The sequence below is a fragment of the Phoca vitulina genome, unplaced genomic scaffold (assembly GCF_004348235.1).
Source record: "Phoca vitulina isolate PV1807 unplaced genomic scaffold, GSC_HSeal_1.0 scaffold22, whole genome shotgun sequence".
Lineage (NCBI taxonomy): Eukaryota > Metazoa > Chordata > Mammalia > Carnivora > Phocidae > Phoca > Phoca vitulina.
Window position 1 is genome coordinate 31982237 of NW_022589725.1, and position 19206 is coordinate 32001442.

General features: G+C 39.0%; 1 protein-coding gene across 13 annotated transcripts in view; it reads right to left on the reverse strand.

The window, feature by feature from the left end:
* RALGAPA2 (Ral GTPase activating protein catalytic subunit alpha 2) overlaps nt 1–19206 on the reverse strand; it is a 336447-nt gene that overhangs the window by 232321 nt on the left and 84920 nt on the right. For all 13 annotated transcript variants that reach the window (XM_032419573.1, XM_032419574.1, XM_032419572.1 and 10 more), the window contains 4 exons: nt 15965–16195; nt 6096–6263; nt 4298–4435; nt 1169–1317 (listed from right to left, as the gene is read on the reverse strand). In XM_032419573.1, the coding sequence (XP_032275464.1) occupies nt 1169–1317; nt 4298–4435; nt 6096–6263; nt 15965–16195 (686 nt within the window). The remainder of the gene's footprint in view (nt 1–1168; nt 1318–4297; nt 4436–6095; nt 6264–15964; nt 16196–19206) is intronic.

Sequence of the window (19206 nt, forward strand, 5' to 3'; positions counted from 1 at the left end):
TTCCAGTCTGAGAAAGATGACCCTGGAATTTATGCCTTAAAATAATCATTTTGATTCCTGTGGTTTCTGTACCAGTGAACTTGCTACCTGGCCGGATTCCTTTAGGCCCACCCTCCCTTCACCAGAGAAAGAAAAAGGCTGGACTCCACAGCCCCAGGGGCCCCTGCAAGCTCAGTTCTGTCTCATTTCCATGCTTTCCACCAGGTGCACACAGGGCTTTCCAAAGCCCCCTTAGTGCTAACGCAAGGACATCCAGAAAAAGCATCCAGAACACAGGCTCGGTAACGCGGCCCCACCAAGGATTTCCATGAGGGAAGTGGCCACTGGAGCTGGTTTGCAGCGTCCTGCGCACTGAGCGCAGAGGCCAAAGCTCACTGACAGCAGGGCTGACCCAGCCGGGCCACTCCAGGGCAGCGCTGGGTGGGAAGAACATGCAAAGGACAGGCTAGAGAGGCATTTTACAACCAGAATTGAGGGACATGAAGAAAGAGGATTACAAAGGGGCTCTGAGGCCTCTGTTGCTGAGAACGTCTGAAAACACCTCCTAAGCTGGAATGATGCATTCATTACGGGACAAGGGCATGGGAAAAACCTACAGCACTGTTTACTTTCAGGGATATTATAAACACACAGACACCAAACAAAAACAAAGGATAAAAACGAAAACATTTTGCATAAGCACATTTCATGACGCCACTATATGTTTGACGGTACTATTTATTCAGTCATTCTGACAATTTGTCATTTAAAATAATTGTTTTTTCAAAGTGAATTTAAGGCTTCAAATTTGAAGCAATAAAAATCAGTTAACAGCATTTCAGAGCAATTAACAACCTCTCCTGGGCTTATGAAGAACGATATAAACACCAGTTATGCTGCTTTTCCACAAAGCAGTCTGATGACAATTTAAAATGGAAAAATCTACTATTAAGTAATACGACTACTTTTAATTCAGTAACGTTTTTAAAACCAATAATAAAAATAAACTATCAAAGAGCTGGATACTTACCTTCTTCATAATTCACAGAAACTGTTACAAAAGATTGATTATCATCTTATTGTTAACTTTGTAAAGCCATTAGTAAGTGGAGACTTTAACCTTTGAATTATTATGTTGAAAAACAGAAACATCTGTTTTACAGTATTAATTAATTTGAAATAAACTTACCATGTCTTTTTATTCATTGTAAGTTCCATTATCATGCGCCTAAAAATAATCAAAACAGCTTTACAGGCATCAACTTGTTCTTTCAAGAGCATGGGAACTTCAGGACATGGTTCCAGCAAAAAGACGTTTGCTGCATTTGTCAAAAATACCTTGAAATCAACAAATTTTACATAGAAAATGTAATTAAACATACAGATCTGAACAAATTTTTCTTAAAGATAATGATATTAATTTCCCTCTACCAAGGAATCACCTTTGAGTTGTCTCAATAAGGTTAAGTGGCACCAACACATACTCAAGATTTTTTTTAAATGCTTCTCTTAGAATCACCTGAGACACCTGAAAGACCTTTTCTAAAAAATTATTAATACATACTAATAGTGCAACTTTAGAAAATTTATGAATCAGAAAAGCTTTTGAAGACTTCTTTTTGACATTCCCTCAAAGGAAAAGGGGAAAACGGCAAGATAGGATCACTGCTTCTGGGTGAGAAATTTTGGGGTCGGGGAGGGGGAGAGGAAGAGGTGCAGTTATCAGACAGTGGCTGGGAAAAACCATCTGATTATTGTTGAATCTCCCAGCACATGAACTTTGCTGACAGGAAGCACAGCCAGCACCACCCAACATGGGTGCAGATCTCTAGGAGCTGTAAGGAGTCAGGAAACAGACAAGGCCACGTGGTCAACAGTACATAGCTTCCAGGTGCTTCCAGGTATACTTTTAATATGAGAACTATATTATGCAATAGGATATAAAACCTAAATGAATTCTTGGGATAAAAACAGAGTAAAAAAAATGTAGATGATCAGCTGACCACTCTACACTCTACCTCAGTCCTTTACAAGTTCACTATCCTTTACTGTCAGGGGTGTTCAGTTGAAAATTGTAAGAAGCACAGATGCAGGCTATTATGTAGGAAGTGACTGCTTAGGGGCACTACAGTAAAGTAACACTGTGTTTCTACTGACACAGAGGACACCAGTGACCCCTCAATTTAGGAGACTCTGAGTTGTCAGTCTGGTGATGAAGGTGGATGTGTACCATCTACTTAGATCCTATGCCTTCTTAAGTCTCCCTTGTGTTCAACAGTACAAATTCAAAGGATCTGGGAATAAACAGAGCTTTGCTGGCTCACCTGTGAATGAAATCCATTAACACAACATCTTAAAACAGATGCACAAACTGAAGAAATTAAAATAAACAAGCTCAAAAGTCAAGTGGGTGAACTAAAATATTGACAGCCTCTAAGATTATCTTGTGTAAGATTAAAAAGGTGTCATGGCCCAATTTTCTAGAAAGAATTACTAAATAAGCACTATAATAGTTGATAACAGATAACAGCAATTGTGAAGAATTTACTAGCGTTCAAGTGGGAAAAAGGAAAACAAAGAACTTTTTGACTAATCAACTATAGCAGTTTTAGTGTAATTTTAGTGGCCTTTTTTTTTTTTTTTCCACTATCCTGACTGAAATCAAGACCTGAGCTGAGAAATCAAGAGTCAGAGGCTTAACCAACTGAGCCACCCAGGTGCCGCTAGTGGCCATGTTTTTGGAAGATATACGGCATAGATGATCCACTGTTAAGACAGATCTTTAACTCAATGTATTTGGTTTCTTGATTTGAATTTGAAACTTTGCATATTCCCAAGTAAAAGTGAGGAGTCTTCATATATTATATACTCCTTTTATTTTCTTTTTTAAAAAAGATCAAAATGCCAACTCCATGAATATTTCTTACTACCATGTCAGTATTGGTTAAAGTAAAAATAAATAAAGAAAATTAATATGTCCAAATTGTACCTGTCAACAGCAACTGCAGAAGAGTACTAACTTATTCAACCTGTACTTGGCCACTTTTTCCTAATGAACCAAGGAAACAACCGAAGATACTGGATACAAAGAGAACAAAAACAGCTATTATAATCCAAACTAAACATTTTGAACACTGTTTTGCTATAATCAAGTGGAAAATTTTTTTTCTTGGTTTGGCCAAGTAGATGTAACTTATCCTTTCAGAAAACAGATTAACAGTCTCCTGAACTTAGGAAGATACTGGCAGTGAAATGGCTGAGGATGGCATAAGGCAATCCACTTGGAGGACAAGCACTACCAAGAGACACAGGCAGGGACTCCTGCAAGCACTTCTCTGGTGAAGGCACAGATTTTACTAACAACTGGCACTGGAGTTCTTTGAAGCTACTCTAGTAAAATCACCTTGATTTTGTTTAAAGTTAATTTCAAATTATTTGCTGATTTTCACTGAAAAATGAAAAAACTCAATAGTTACAAAGTATTAAACTGCTAACGAACATGAAAGCGAAAAGGATACCATGACAAGGAATCCTATCAAGAAATGGATGACACAAGAAGTGTCATTAAAAACTGGGCAACAGGCAAACCATGCCCATGCTACCTCAGACCTCATGCCTGGCCTCTGTGTGGGAGGCCTACTGGCCATGGCTAGAAAGGTGGATACAGGGTGGAGGGTGGGGCGCCAGAGAGCAGGGGAAAGAGAGGCATTCTGTGTTTTCACTTATAGTCCTAACAACCTTCCACCTAGATGGGAGCCAAGAGGTAATCAATCTCTCAATCCCCATTTTTGAGATAAAAACCTGAGGTCTGGGAAGATTAAGTGATCAGCCAAAGTTGTTCTTTCCACTGTTCCCAAATGGCATCGGTTCTATTTTATATATTCATACAGATAAATATTTAAAAATTAGAGCATTTATCATCATTCTTCATAAACAGGCAATTTTTAAGAAGAATATTCCTTATAAGATTATATAATCATCATGCTGGTCTTGCAAATTAGAGTCCAGGTGACTGACTAACTCCCCGTATGTGTTCAGAAGATACTTTTTAAGATTTGGATCTCAGTCATTTCACATTCACTGCATAATAATCCCTCTCAAAAACCTGCAACCAGCTCATAGGGTCTCCTTCGACTAGAAAAAAATCTTTACAAATTGAAGGTGAGTAGTCAGGAAGAAAACTCAGAATGGGAACTTAAGAGCTGTTTACTGACAGGTAGATAAAAATATCACCATACTTTAATGAGGCTATCACAATAAACAAAATGTTCAAATTGCCTCCAACTGGAGGTCTCTATGTCTCCAGCTGCCTGCGTACCTGCAGCATAGCCTGGACCCCGGCTTTCACGTTCTTATTTTCCTCTTCTGTCACACATCCTCTGCTCACTGCACTCGTGAAGGAGTATGTTCGTCCCCAACTGGAAGATCGCTTATGACGAGAACCTTCAGATGAGGTCTTTAGAAGATAAAAATCAATTAACGGAGGGGGAAGAATACATGTTTGCATATTTAATTCCTTACACTCACCAAAATTTATGAGAATATAGGTTTTAGGAGGACAAGTGTTTTTTTCCATTTTGTTCACCACCTCCAGCACCTAAAATAGTGCCTAGCGTTTAGTACGTGCTGAAGAAATAAACAAAGGTCCAATGACTGAATGAGTCTGTAACACAGACCTTTAAAATTGTGTGATAAATTCCATTTACTTATCTATTCATTTTGACCTCATGACCAGTTAAAATGATTTCACCAATATTAAAAAATCAAAATTATGGAATTAATACAGATATTTAAAAGTGATATGCCTTTGATTACAGTTTTAAATGTTTGTTGCTAATTGCTGCAACAAATACACACTTTTATTTATTTTTTTAAATTTTATTATGTTATTTTAGCCAAGATACATCATTAGTTTTTTTTTAAATTTTATTTTGTTATGTTAATCACCATACATTACATCATTAGTTTTTGATGTAGTGTTCCATGATTCATCGTTTGCATATAACACCCAGTGCTCCATTCAGTACGTGCCCTCTTTAATACCCATCACCAGGCTAACCCATCCCCCCACCACCCTCCCCTCTAGAACCCTCAGTTTGTTTCTCAGAGTCCCTAGTCTCTCATGGTTCATCTTCCCCTCCGATTCCCCCCCTTCATTTTTCCCTTCCTACTATCTTTTTTTTTTAACATATAATGTATTATTTGTTTCAGAGGTACCAGTCTGTGATTCAACAGTCTTGCACAATTCACAGCGCTCACCATAGCACATACCCTCCCCAATGTCTATCACCCAGCCACCCCATCCCTCCCACCCCCCACCACTCCAGCAACCCTCAGTTTGTTTCCTGAGATTAAGAATTCCTCATATCAGTGAGATCATATGATACATGTCTTTCTCTGATTGACTTATTTCACTCAGCATAACACTCTCCAGTTCCATCCACGTCATTGCTAATGGCAAGATTTCATTCCTTTTGATGGCTGCATAATATTCCATTGTATATATAGACCACATCTTCTTTATCCATTCATCTGTCAATGGACATCTTGGCTCTTTTAGATTTATCCAGCCTCTAAGCTTTACCTAACCAGGACTAAAAGTTCCATTCCAACAGCTCTCACTCTGAGGAGAGCACCCAGCCCTGCAGTGAGGCTTCTTAATGGAGGAGATAGCACTCATTATTAGGTTAGACCTTTCAACTGCTCTGGAACAGGCCACTGCACAAGACAAGACTGCCAAAACATTCTATATTTAGTTTCTCAAATGCTATTTATTTAAACATGTCAATACCAATAAGGCAGTGACATTTTTAGTTTCATACAGAGACGTGTAAAATGTGGTTTATAAAACAATTCTCACGCAACAGTGAATAATGAAGCTGCCATGAACACACAGACCAAGCCTGAGGGTTAGTAGGGGATCAATGACCCTGAATAGAGCCCAGAAGCAGCCTCACTGTAGCAGATCCTCATGGAACTCAGCAACTTGAGAGCATCAGCTATGATAAAAGAGCCCCGCTGGTCTATGTCCCACTGACCAGCACCTTTGCCTGACCGGGCATACTTTGCTAAAATATGTGTACTCCCAACTGAAACAACAAGTGATAACATATTACCTCTTTGCTGTCAGTCTCTGAAAATCCTAATTTTTCAGCATCTTCTTGGGCAGCTTCTTTCTTATCTGGTTCTTCCATGAACACAGGTTTGTCCTGGAGGATCCACTTTCTGTACACTTGAACTACCTTCCTTGTTATAGCTATGTCACAGGAAGGCAACAAAAATGCCTAAAATAAGAAGAGAAGACTCCCTTTAACTCCACACCTGCTCAGATCACTGTAACAGGCACATAACAGACATTTCCAATCACCATCACCAATTTCAGACTTTCCTCTGAAACATACAGGGCCACATATTTTTGTGCACACCAAACTTGCTGAGGAAAAAAGGCATTTTCAATTGGGCCAGAAAATGTCATGCAATTTAAAAATAACTTCTGCATTCTGAATAATTTTTTCACAAAAATAGCCAACATGCACACCTACACAGATACTTTAATTGGCTATACAGACAATAACAGTTACACAACTGGGAAGCTTTCCCAATGAATTAGAAATTGATTATAAGACAACAGAGATACTACCGCAGCCAGCTGCAGCCAACTGCCACACCTCTGCCCAATCCATGTTCAGGGATGTTGTGTAGGTGACAGAGGGAGTATTTACACCACAGAAGTTGACAAATGCTAATAATTGGAGCCTTTCTTTCTTTTTTTTTTTTGTCTTTCTCTTCCTTCCTTCTTTATTTCCTCCCTCCCTTACACCTTCCCTTCCCTTTCTGAGAGCCAATATTCACCAGCATACCAGTGAGTAAAGACTGTACTCAGGTGTTCTGTACTCACTGGTATGCTGGTGAATGTTGGCTCTCAGAAAATACATTAAAGAGAGTCCCAGGCCAGTTGTAGCATTGTGCACATTTATGTGAACTTTTTTATTTTTTTTGAGATTTTTCAAATTTATTTTAGAGAGAGAGAGAGCGAGCATGTGCACAACAGGGGAAGGGGCAGAAGGTGAGGGAGAGGGCAAGCAGACTCCAGCACTGAGCGCAGAGCCTGACGCGGGGCTCAATCCCATGATGCTGAGATCACTACCTGAGCCAAAACCAAGAGTCAGACTTTAGCCGATTGAGCTACACAGGTACCCCATGAACTTAACATTAAAGAATCTCTTTACACATATGCATGTAAGAATTCTGATTTAATGTAAGATTCCAAAAATATAAGCCAAAAGGTAAAGGAGAAATGTATTTGCCTTTTGAGTATCAGATCTAAGGAATATTTCTGTCTGAGGGGTAAACACAAAGGAGAGGAACTCAATACTACAGGAAATGCTTTCATTCCATAGATGAGGAATTAAGCTGAGGCTCAGAACACCTGAGATATTTTCCCAAGGTTACAAAGTAAGTTAGTGATGATTCTAGGTCTTGAGATCTCAAGATTCAGAGATTTAATACTGTCCTTAATGTTCATGCCACAGGATCCAATTACAGGCAGATTTCAGTGTAACAAGGGTTCATGCAATATATAAATTTCCAACGATGTTGCATCGTTGCAAGTCCAGAATAGAGGAGTCTGTGTTATAACAAGACTGTAACATATCAATGTAACAAATATTCTGACTTGTATCTCAAGAAAGATCAACAGAGTATGACGAAGTACAATGGTGTCCCACTCTAATTTTGTTCCAAATTTTATTACAAATATTTTCACACATACAAAAAAGTAGAAATACTTTAAAGTGATTATCTATATACTGCCGCCTAGATTCTACCATTAGCATTTGCTAGATTTGTTTACCACATATCTGCAATCCACCCCTATTTATCCTTCTCTCAATCCATCTTATTTTTGATGCATTTCAAAGAAATCTGCAGACATCAGTACATTTCACCCCCAAATATTTCAACATGCGTATCACTGATTAGAGCTCAAAATTTTTTATGGTACTTTACATAAAATTTATAAATAATGAAATGCACAAATCTTAAGTGGACCACGTGATGAGGTTTGAAAAATGTAGACAATGAGGTAAATTGAGGTATATCATGTTATCCTCCCCCCAGGAAGCAAATAGAAATTTTTTCTGTAGGAAAATAAAATCATAGTAAAACCCAAATTATTTGTACAAACTGGTTAATATTATGTAGCATATTAATTAAAAATCAGAAATATGAGAAAAAGGGGCGCCTGGGTGGCTCAGTCCATTAAGCGGCTGCTTTCGGCTCAGGTCATGATCCTGGGGTTTTGGGATCAAGCCCCACATCCGGCTCCCTGCTCGGCGGAGAGCCTGTTTCTCCCTCTCCATCTGCCTGTCACTCTGCCTACTTGTGCTCTCTCTGTCAAATAAATAAATAAAATCTTTAAAAAAAAAAAAAAAGAAATATGAGAAAAGAAGTCAATATTAACAAAACCACAATAAAAACCAGACAATACTTTAAACACATAGGAAATCAGGATAAAGAAAGTTTCAAAAAGAAATGTAAATGGAATTGAAAAATGAAATAACCAAAATTAAAAACTCAGTGTGTGTGGGTTGACAACAGAATGGACATGGCTGAAAACTGGATGAAAAATCCGAAGGAAACACCCAGAATGAAGCACGGCAAGATGAAAGGATGGCTAACACAGAAGGGAAGGCAAGAGAGAGAACACAATGAAAAGCTGATCTTATGCATGGCTGCAGATGCACAAGGAAAGAAGATTAGCAAAAAGGGGCAGAAATGATACTTGAGGAGAGAATGGCTGAGAATTTTGCCAAAATTGGTAAAAGATGTCAATCCACAGATTCAAGAATCACAAACACAAGCAGGGTAAATACAGAGTACATTGCAGTAAAACTGCTGAAAACCAAGAACAATCAGAAAATCTTATAAGCTTCCAGAGGAAAAAAGAGACATTTCCTCCAAAGGAGCAACCACATGACCTCACATGACTTCTCAAAGAAACAATGGAACAAATATTCAATGTGCAAAGAGAAAACAGCTGCCCATGTAGAATTCACTATCCAGAAAAACTGCACTTCAAAAACAAAAGCAAAATAGAGAAATTTTCAGATACAGAAATGAGAAAAACTTTTACCAGGACATCTAACCTAAGGGAAATACTAAAAGTTATTCTTTAGGCAGAAGGAAAATAATCCTGGATCAGAGATTCAGGAAGAGATAAAAACGCAATAAAAGGGTAATTATTTGGATAAATCTAAATGAATAAAATATAAATATGAATATATATGAATAAAAAGAATAAAACTGGGTAAAATAATAGTTACAAAAGAGATAATATATGTGTATATATATGAATAATATATATATTCATAATATGGAAGTCAAATACAGGTGGTCCTCAACTTACAGTGGTCCAACTTAGAAGTTTTCAACTTTATGATAGTGCAAAAATAATGCATATTCAGTAGAAACTGTACTTTGAATTTTGATCTTTTCCTGGGCTAGGGATATGTAGTATGATACTCGCTGTGGTGCTGGGTGGTAGCAGGGGCTACAGCTCCCAGTCAACCCTGGGACCACAAGGATAAACAACTGATACAATTACAACCATTTTGTACCCATATAACCATTCTGTTTTTCACTTCCAGTATGGAATAATCTCAAATAATAAATTACATGAGATATTTAATACTTTATTATAAGCTAGGCTTTGTGTTAGATGATTTTGCCCAACTTGTAGGCTAAAGTAAGTGTTCTGAGTGTGTTCAGGGTAGCTGAGATTAAGCTATGACGTTTGGTAGGTTAGGTGTATTAAATGCATTTTTGACTTATGGGGGTATTTCAACTTATGATGGGTTTATCAGGACGTAACTGCATCGTGAGTCGAGGCAAATCTGTACATAGCAGGGGCATATGAACTGAGAAGGAATAAATGGAACTGGAGTGCAGACCTACAGTGTAAAAGTTGAAATTCATGCTAGATTTTAAGTTAGGGATGTTAACAATTAAAATATTACAAATGAGTATAAAAATACTAAGCTAGAGGAGAAAAATGGGATGCTAAAAACAACCAGCCTGAGAGAATTCAATACAATTAGAAAGCAGAAAGTAAGATAGTAAACAAACACAATTACAGTAGTTGTTATATCAACTGTAAAGGGAATAATGCTCCAATCAAAAGATAGAAATTATAAGGTATGATTTTAAAAACTATTAAAAAGACTATATGCCATATATAAGAGGACATCCAAAACATATGAATATGGAGAGATTGAAAGTAAAAAGTTAGAAAGAGATATACCATGCAGACAACTAGCCAAAAGAAAACTGGTAGAGCTATATTAAGAATAGGCAAGACTGACTTTGAGGCCAAAAAAAAAAAAAAAGGCATTACTAGAGATAAAGAGGAAAAATTCTTACTGATGAAAGATTCAATTCAAAGGAACATATATTTGTGAATCTATACTAAAACTAATAATTTTGCCTCAAATATATACATACACATGTGTATGTATATATACACATATACATATATATAGCAAATACTGATAGACTTTGAAATACATACACACACACATATATATATAGCAAATACTGATAGACTTTGAAAAAAAAAATAGACCAATCCACAGTCATAGTAGGATATTCTCAGTAACTTGCAGAACAGCAGATAAAAAATAATAAGGATAGAGGAGAGTGGAACTCATGCTTCCTACCTTCTCACCATATTCTCCATGTCTCAACCTCTCATATTTTTCATCTTTGTCTCTCTGAGGGACATTCAGGATAATTTCTTCAGATCTATCCATCTGTTTAATTTGTTCTCAGTTGTACCTAACCTGCTATTAAACTCACCCACTGAGGTTTTCCTTTACTATTTCAATATTACATTTTTTTTCATTTCTAGAAGTTCTATTATCTTATTATTCAAATCTGCTTAGTCATTTGTAACAATTTCTTGTTTCCTGGAAACATTTCCAAGCTTGTCTTTTATTACTTTAAACATGTTGAAGGTATTCATACTGAAAATTCTAGAAAAGTTTTGACTTACAAATTCCTAATTGGAAGAAAGGGTCACCTGAAATTATTATACCCAGCTAAACTGCTGTTCATGTGGAAAGGCAAAAGGAAAACATTCCTCATCACAAAAGAACTCAGGGACTAGAGCCTCAAGACACCTTCTTGAAAACACCCACTTGATGATAAAACGAGGCCATCCAAGAAGTCAATCAAAGCAAGCATGTTAGGACTGAGGACACCAGGAGGAAAGAGTCTATCTAAATTCAGAACCAAAACTAAACAATTCTGCACATTAGGATTCCAAAACTGACCACAAATAATGGTAAATTTAGGCTATCAATTTATAATATAATGAAATAAGTGGATGGGGAGAGGAGGCTGAAGAAAATACAAGGCTGATAACTTCTTCAGCTAGTGCTATCTAAAATTACACCATGGGGATAAAAGTAATTCCACCACCTTAATGTGATTATAATCTTCTCATTATAGATAAATCTTTTAGTAATTAATATTTCTTGTGGTAAAGAAATGTTTATTTGAATTTCTAACAATTCTGTTTCTCTTTATTTTCTTTTCTTCTGTTAAATTCAAATAAAATAAAATTCAGAGCTCTTCATTAAAAATACATGAAAGAATCATTAAGAATTAAAGATTCCATTGTCATAAAGTTATCTGTCAGTCTCTCAACCCCTCCCCGGCACTTCCACATACCCTCCCCTTGCCTCTGCCTTCACCTCTGTCAACCTCTGTCTGGTTTTACCTTCACCCGTCCAAGGCTGTCTGTCTGTCTGTCTGTCCATCTTTAACTGCCTGCTACATTCTCTGTCTGCACCTATATGCACCTGTGCATCTACACCACCCCACTCACTTCCACCTCTGCCAGCTGGCCTGTCTACCTCCACCTGTCTGATCTTCTACACCTGCCTGCCAGTTTGTTTATGTCTATCAGCTCATCTGTAAGCCTTCCTGTCTGTCTGCCAGGCTGCTCTCTGTCTGTTTATATCCTGCCTTACCCATCTCCTCTCTGCCAGGCTCTTACCTGCTTATCTAGGTAGCCAGGCCAGCAGCCAAATATACACATATAGAAATACCTGGAATGATACTCTTCTAACATCAACAGTTGTTGCTTAATGGCAGTATTTTGAGTGATTTGCTTGAGACTGTGTTTATCTAATGAACATTAGCTTTTTTAAAAATAAAATATTCTTTAAAACAAAACCAACAACAAACAGAACAATGTAATCAACAAATAACCTTTAGAGCAGTGCTTTGAACTTTTCAGACCTATAACCTAAGTAAGACATATTACAGAGGCATATATGCATTTATATATAGTATATACATAAATAAATATTGTTTTAGAAGTTTCACAAAGAAATACTAATCCTTAGAACATGCAGTACACTCTGAAATGTTTTGGTCTATTTTATTCTATTCCATTATTTAAAAAACTTTTTTTAAAGATTTAATTTATTCATTTGAGAGAGAAAGAGAGAGAAAGAGCACAAGCAGGGGGACAGGGAGAGGGAGAAGCAGACTCCTCGCTGAGCTGGGAGCCCAACGTGGGGCTAGATCCCAGAACCTGGAGATCATGACCTGAGCCGAACGAAGGCAGACACTTAACCAGCTGAGCCACCCAAGCACCCCAAAATACTGGCTTTTGATAAGTTGATTTCATGACCTAAAAATGGTCACAACAAGTAGTCTGAAAAACACTGGTAAGAAGACAAGTTTCCAGCAGAGTGACCCCAAGACCAGAACTGGCCCACCTGAAGCCTCTACCACTCACTGCTAGCCTGCCTGCTTGGGGCAGCAGTAAACTGAGGCTGCCCTGAGTTTGAACCTCGTCTCCCTCAGTTACCATCTATTTCCACTGCCTGCAACCCACTAAACCATCCAGTCCAAGAAGACTTGCACGGTTAGCCCTGCCACGAGCCTCTCTGCCCCCGGGGCCCCTCATCAGCATTTATTTCCATGTCACACACGTGGACATCTGATCTGCCATCATGCACAGTTCTCCAGTGCACACACACACCTTACCTCCCCACTGAGAACATGTGCTTCCTGAATGTACATTTTAAACTTGAATGGCCTTTAGGCCTAAATATTTAATAGTCTCTGAACACTTTAAAATTGAAAAAGAAATCACTAGGAAAGGAGTCACATTTTGCCATCCAGAAAATAAAAATTCATCATTGACCACAAGAGGGCAATAGAACACAATGTTAAAACCATGCCCCTACAAGCATCTCTACCTAGTATTTTAACTAGCACAACACTATATTTTAAATTTCACATATACGCTTTCAAATTAGATTTGATGAAGAATAATGATAAAATGTAAATAAAATGTTTTTTTGCTTCACGGCACAAAGATGTCTCAGAAGTTCAGTCATAAGTAGTTTGCAGTTACCTCCATGGCCCAAGCTACTTCAGAACGGAATTTAGAGCATACTCATGCCAATAATGGATACAGACAGAACTGTCCATATGATAAATTAACAATTTACACAATAGAGGTAAAACCACATCAGTTTAGCATGTATCTCGTGTGCAAAATTTATAAGCTTTGTCAATCATATCTAGTCTTATAGTAAGCACTGGCATCCAGAGCTTAAAACATTGCTACAGATCAGGGTCTGCAAACTATGGCCTGTCATCCAAATCCAGCCTGCCAAGTGACTTTCATAAAGTTCTTTATGAACACAGCCATGTTTCTTTGTTACGTGCTGCCCACGGCTCCTTTCTCACTGTGAAAACAGAGCTGAGGAGCTGCAACCGAGCCCACACGATCAACAAAGTCTGAAATATTATTATCTGGTCCTTTACTCTATATGACCCCTATCCTCAATTATATGCCCTCTAGGACCTTGATGATTTCAAATCAAATTAAATGGTTACCAAGTACCTTCCATGTGTACAACAGGAACCCAACAGGGCAACATTAATGAAGAGAATAGGGTAGATTTTTAAATCAGGGATTATTATGATAAAAGAATATTTTGGCAGCATGACATATACAGTATAGGTTAGAAAGGGATGACATAGCAGGTGTGGGGCTCCAGGGAGCATGCTGCTAACCATAGTCAAAGGAAAAGGAGGGAGCGGGAGTGAGAAAGCCTCCTGCATGACTTGCCCAGTGATGGCTTACAGGAGGAGCAGGAGACAAGGAGCACAGGAGGGCGAAAATTAATATGCACATAAGAACACGAGTCCCGTTAAAGAAGTGGTCAGGTCATGAGGAGAAGCTGATGTTATGGAAGAAACTAAGCTAAGCTTTCGCTTCATTATCATTAAGACACCACTAGTATATCAGACAAGATCACCAGTGGGCATTTCAAAACGCAAGTGTGCAAACAAGAAGCAAGGTCCAGACAAAAGGCTTGACTGGGAGTCTCATGCCACGGAGCTGCTGGCTCTGCACAAGCAGTTGAAGGCCCTAGGGAAGCAAGTGTGGAGTTACAGAAGAGGCTCAAGCCCAGAATCTTGCTTGACTCTTGGAATCTGGGGTCAAATAAAAAGGGGCCAAGAAATGAGACAGAGAAGACTCAGTTAGGGAGTAGGAAGAACCAAGGCAGTGCTGAGATCCAAAACCAGAAAAATATTTTATAAGGGGAATTTTCATTGAAGCTTAAACTAATATTTTCTTAAGTCAAACATTTTTATTCATTAAAATACAAAATAAGGTAAAACCTCCAGATTGCTATGGATTACACTGGGACTTTCATTCTTGGCTGATTTCTCCTTAATGACAGTCTCCGAAGTGAAGGGGTTAATCACTATCAGAAGTCTTGCCCCTCCACAAAAAGCTCTTCATGGTGCGCATACATGCTTCACGTGTGGGCACAGGACTCCTCCCCTTCTCCCCACCAGTCATGGTCTCTGCCATTCATGGGCCTCACCCTCTGTGCAGGTGCCCAGACTCAAAAGCTACTCCCCATCACATTAACACACCCACAGAAGAGCCAGGCTCTGTCTCCCAGGGCACCGGTACCAAGAGGCAGGTGGCCAGCGGCTCCACCCCACACCACAGAGCTACTGTCTTTCCCTGCACCACGGGTTCTGCTTCCTCTGTCCGAGTTTCCCCACAGCAGCACTACTGACACTGGGGCCTGATGTTCTCTGTCATGGGGTAGTGGAATGGAGGCCCTGTCCTGTGCCTATAGGAGAATCACTGGCTACTACCCACTAGATGCCAGTAGCACTGCCCTCTTCCCAGTTGTGACAACCAAAAATGTCTCCAGACAATGCCCAAGGTCCCCTGGGGGGCAGAGCCAGCCCCGGTTGTCGCTCAGGGCTGCTAATCGTTGCTGGCCTCTGATCTATCTCTGCTGTCTTCTTCCTCACTTGCACCCTTCTTTCTTGTTTGCACTTCCCCTTCCTTTTCACCCACCACCACAGTGTCCACCACCCGGCTGCTCTATCAGTGTCAGCCCTTGCTTTCCCCTTATTCCCCTCCCTTCCCAGCTTTTTCCTCTTATGTCATAAATACTTCTATCACACGTGCATTCCATGGGTGTTTGCAGGGAAAGTACAACCGTCTGCAGGGCCTCCACAGAGCTCCCTCGGGCCCTCAGGACAACACCAGCCTGGGGCTCCTCTTTGCCATGTTCATTTGTTGATGAGTACTCAGCAAGGGCTTTCTTCCCACCTACCTCCGGGTTTCAAGTTTCTTATGGACACATGAGGGTATTTTGGGGATGATTTGCTCATATATAGAATTTCCCCTCCATGTGTAGAAATTTTACAAAAAATCTTAAAAAATCATAAACATAATCACAACACTCCACATGACAAATTAAAAGCAGGATTAGAGGGATCATTATTCAGTCCTGCAATGTAGCCCAACTTATCAATAGTATTTCTTGCAGTACTATGAGCAAAAGAACATGAACAAAACTCTCTTCAATTTCATGAACTTACAACACACATGCACACAAACACACACACACACACACACACTAACCTGACGAAAGACTTCATTCACAAAGTTGACATAACCTCGTGTTGACAAGAGAATCCGCTGCACCATTTCATACACAGTGCGGTGCTCTTCTTCAATGCTACAAAGGCTGGAGTTGCTGAGTCTTCGGTCAGACAAGGTGCTGCTGTTGGAATGGTTTTTGTCCTGCTCTGCAGGCCCGCCGCCATCCAGCTCCGCCGGCACCCTCTCTTGCCCCACACCACCACCAACAGTCTGGAAGAAAGCCATTACCACTTCTGAGTGAGCCTCTTTGACACACAAGAACACCCAGTGAAACTGAAGACTTGCTTTATTTTAAAGAACTCTAGTTACCATCAACTTGAAGGCAAGCTAGACACCAGCACTGCTCGAAGCACAAGGGGCCCCAGACGTGTACTCACCAATTTCCCAATTCACCAGCTAACCCCTCCCCAACTTGGTTATTTTAACAGGAAAACACTAAATTATTGCAGGGAGGGAAGCTGTGAAATTTTCTCAACCTAAAAACTTTAACTTATATTTGCAAAATCATAGTACAAATTGTGTCAATGAATTTATACTATGATCACCTTTGGTTTCTAAATTCAGCAGTTACTCTATGGTCACAGAGATTTGAAAGTTCAGTGGATTTTTTGCAGCCACAATGTTGGAAAGCATCATTTGATTCATGAGACTAAGTGACACCTGATGGAGGAGTGTCAAGATCTTTAGAGGGTATTGTATGAGAAGAATCTTGATCTGAGTTTTATATTCAGAATCTCACATTGAACTTAACTGAAATACTTACAAAACGTTAAATATTTAGAAGGCTTTAAGAGCACAAAAAAAATAAAATAATTCATGCAATGACTCACATGTTTATTGTGGATTTCTGCTCTCATCTCCCCATAGAATTAAAGGTTTCCTCCAAATATAATACACGTATAATTTTGCTTCATTTTTGTAAATTCCACTATCATTTTAAGTGTCAAAAATGTATAACCCAAATACCACTAAAATTCTACCCACTGTGAATATTTTTTACAACAAATGATAAGATATGAGTAGTACAAAATAGTAATTTCAGTAACTACCAAGGACAGTTTGAAAGCACATATCCAAATAGCAATCTCTAGGGAAAATTAATGGAAGATTATATTTATAATAATTTTTCTCTTCATGCCTTAGCTACTAAGTCTGTGTGGCTTATCAAAGGTACTGTCATACTGTCAGATGAGCTGTCCTATAGAAATTATTTCATCCTTTTGATGCATCAACTATCTTCATAGAAAAATAAAATTTTACTCATTTTTACTGACATATATATTTAATCTGTAAACTATGAAGGTTGGATTAAGTCTAATGTCTCTCTTGTGGCTCAATAACCTGTGACTCTTTGATCAATAACTCCCATTCTCCCCCACAGGCCAAAGAAAGAGGGAAAAAAAATCCATGTACATATGTACATATATAGCAAATTAAAAATGATCACAAATTCTATGATTCCCCCTTCCCTTTGATCCACATGGGCTCTGTGACTGTGTTAACCAGTGGAATAGAGTGGAAGAGACCTGTGCCAGTTTCAGGCCCAGGTCCAAGAGGTTGACAGTTACCACTTCCCATCTCTTGGAACATTTGGTACTGGAGCTCTGAGCAGCCAGGGAAGAAGTCCAACGACCCTGTTAGAGAGGCCCAGCTGAGCCCCGCCTTCCAACTGCACCCATCAAAGTAACAGGCATGTGAATAAAGTCATCCTGAACCCTCCAGACCAACCAGCCGCCAGCTGAAGACCACCACCCACTGACCTCAGTTAACGCCGTATGAAGCACAAGAATTGTCCAACCAGATCCTGCCCAAATTTCTGACCCAAAAAGTATATGTAACACGACAAAAGGGTTGTTGTTTTAAGCCACCAAGTTTTGAAGTCATTAGATAACTAATTGGGTAACACAGCAATTAGGTAGCTAAAATAATGTAAACAAAGATATATGTTTAAAGGCACCAAGTAATTTTTAAAAAGTGCTCTGAACATACTGAAAAACAGAAACAGACCCATAAATACATAGAACAAACTGGTAAGTTGCCAAAGAGGAGGCAGTGGGTGAAGAAGCAAAATGGGTGAAGGGCAATGGGAGACATAAGCTTCCAGTTATGAAATTAATAAGTCACGGGATGAAAGGCACAGCATAGGGAATATGGTCGATGGTAGAGCACAGCATAACATACAGACTTGTCAAATCCTATGTTGTACACCTGAAACTAACATAACATTGTGTGTCAACTATACTTCAATTAAAAAAATCAAAATAAGTTTAAAAAAATTAAAAGTGAACTCTGTTATCCAAATAGGACATAAGAGATGGATTTCCCATCTGCCATAAACTGAAAACGACTTCTCTTGATAGAACAATGCTTTCCTTAGTCTTAGTCCCTACTCCCTCCGCAGAAGGCTACTTTCTGAAAACATCTATATGTTTTGACAGACGTTTATAACTACAGTGAGTGATTAAGAGTGAACACAAACTGATAATCCAAGTTTCCTCATTTCTTGTCTCTTTTATGAAGATTAACAGTAAAAGCATACATAAGAATTAACCACAGAGAGAGGTCCATTTTCCACCCGCTACAATCAAGCTGGAATTCTCAACTATTATTTAGTATTAGTTGATTCTGGTGGCAGATGCAAAAATGGTTTTCACTTCTTTGGCACATGATGAAGCCTTAGTCTGTGAAACAGACTTATCAGCTTGGCCCAGGCCTGCACTGCAAGGGTTCAGGAAATTGCATGATACAAGCTGCCACTTAACCCTTCCCATCAACCCTCCCCAACATCTGGTTTCTTCTCAGACCTGTTCACTGTCAGGGTCAAGCTAAAGGGGGACACCCACAAGGCAGGTGTGAAACGAGAGGATGCAACCACTGTGCTGGTGGTGATGCCTGATGCCACTGAATGCCCCCGTCATGATTCTCCTACACAGTTGGGGGCAGCCTGTACTGCCTCGGTAGAGGCTCTGGGACACAGAAATTACTAGAGTGGGAGTCAACAAAAAAATTAATATACAAATTCCTATAGGGTTGTCAATTTGTGGGATTCACTTTTTCTAACTGTTCATCCCACAAAATACAATTTCAGGAAACCCACAGCCCATGAATCATTATTGAAGGGTATATTCAGACATAATAAAAAGTGTAACTAAGGGTTATCATACAAATATCATACAAAAAACCGGTATCATCTCAAATTTTTTTTCATTGCCAAATGGACT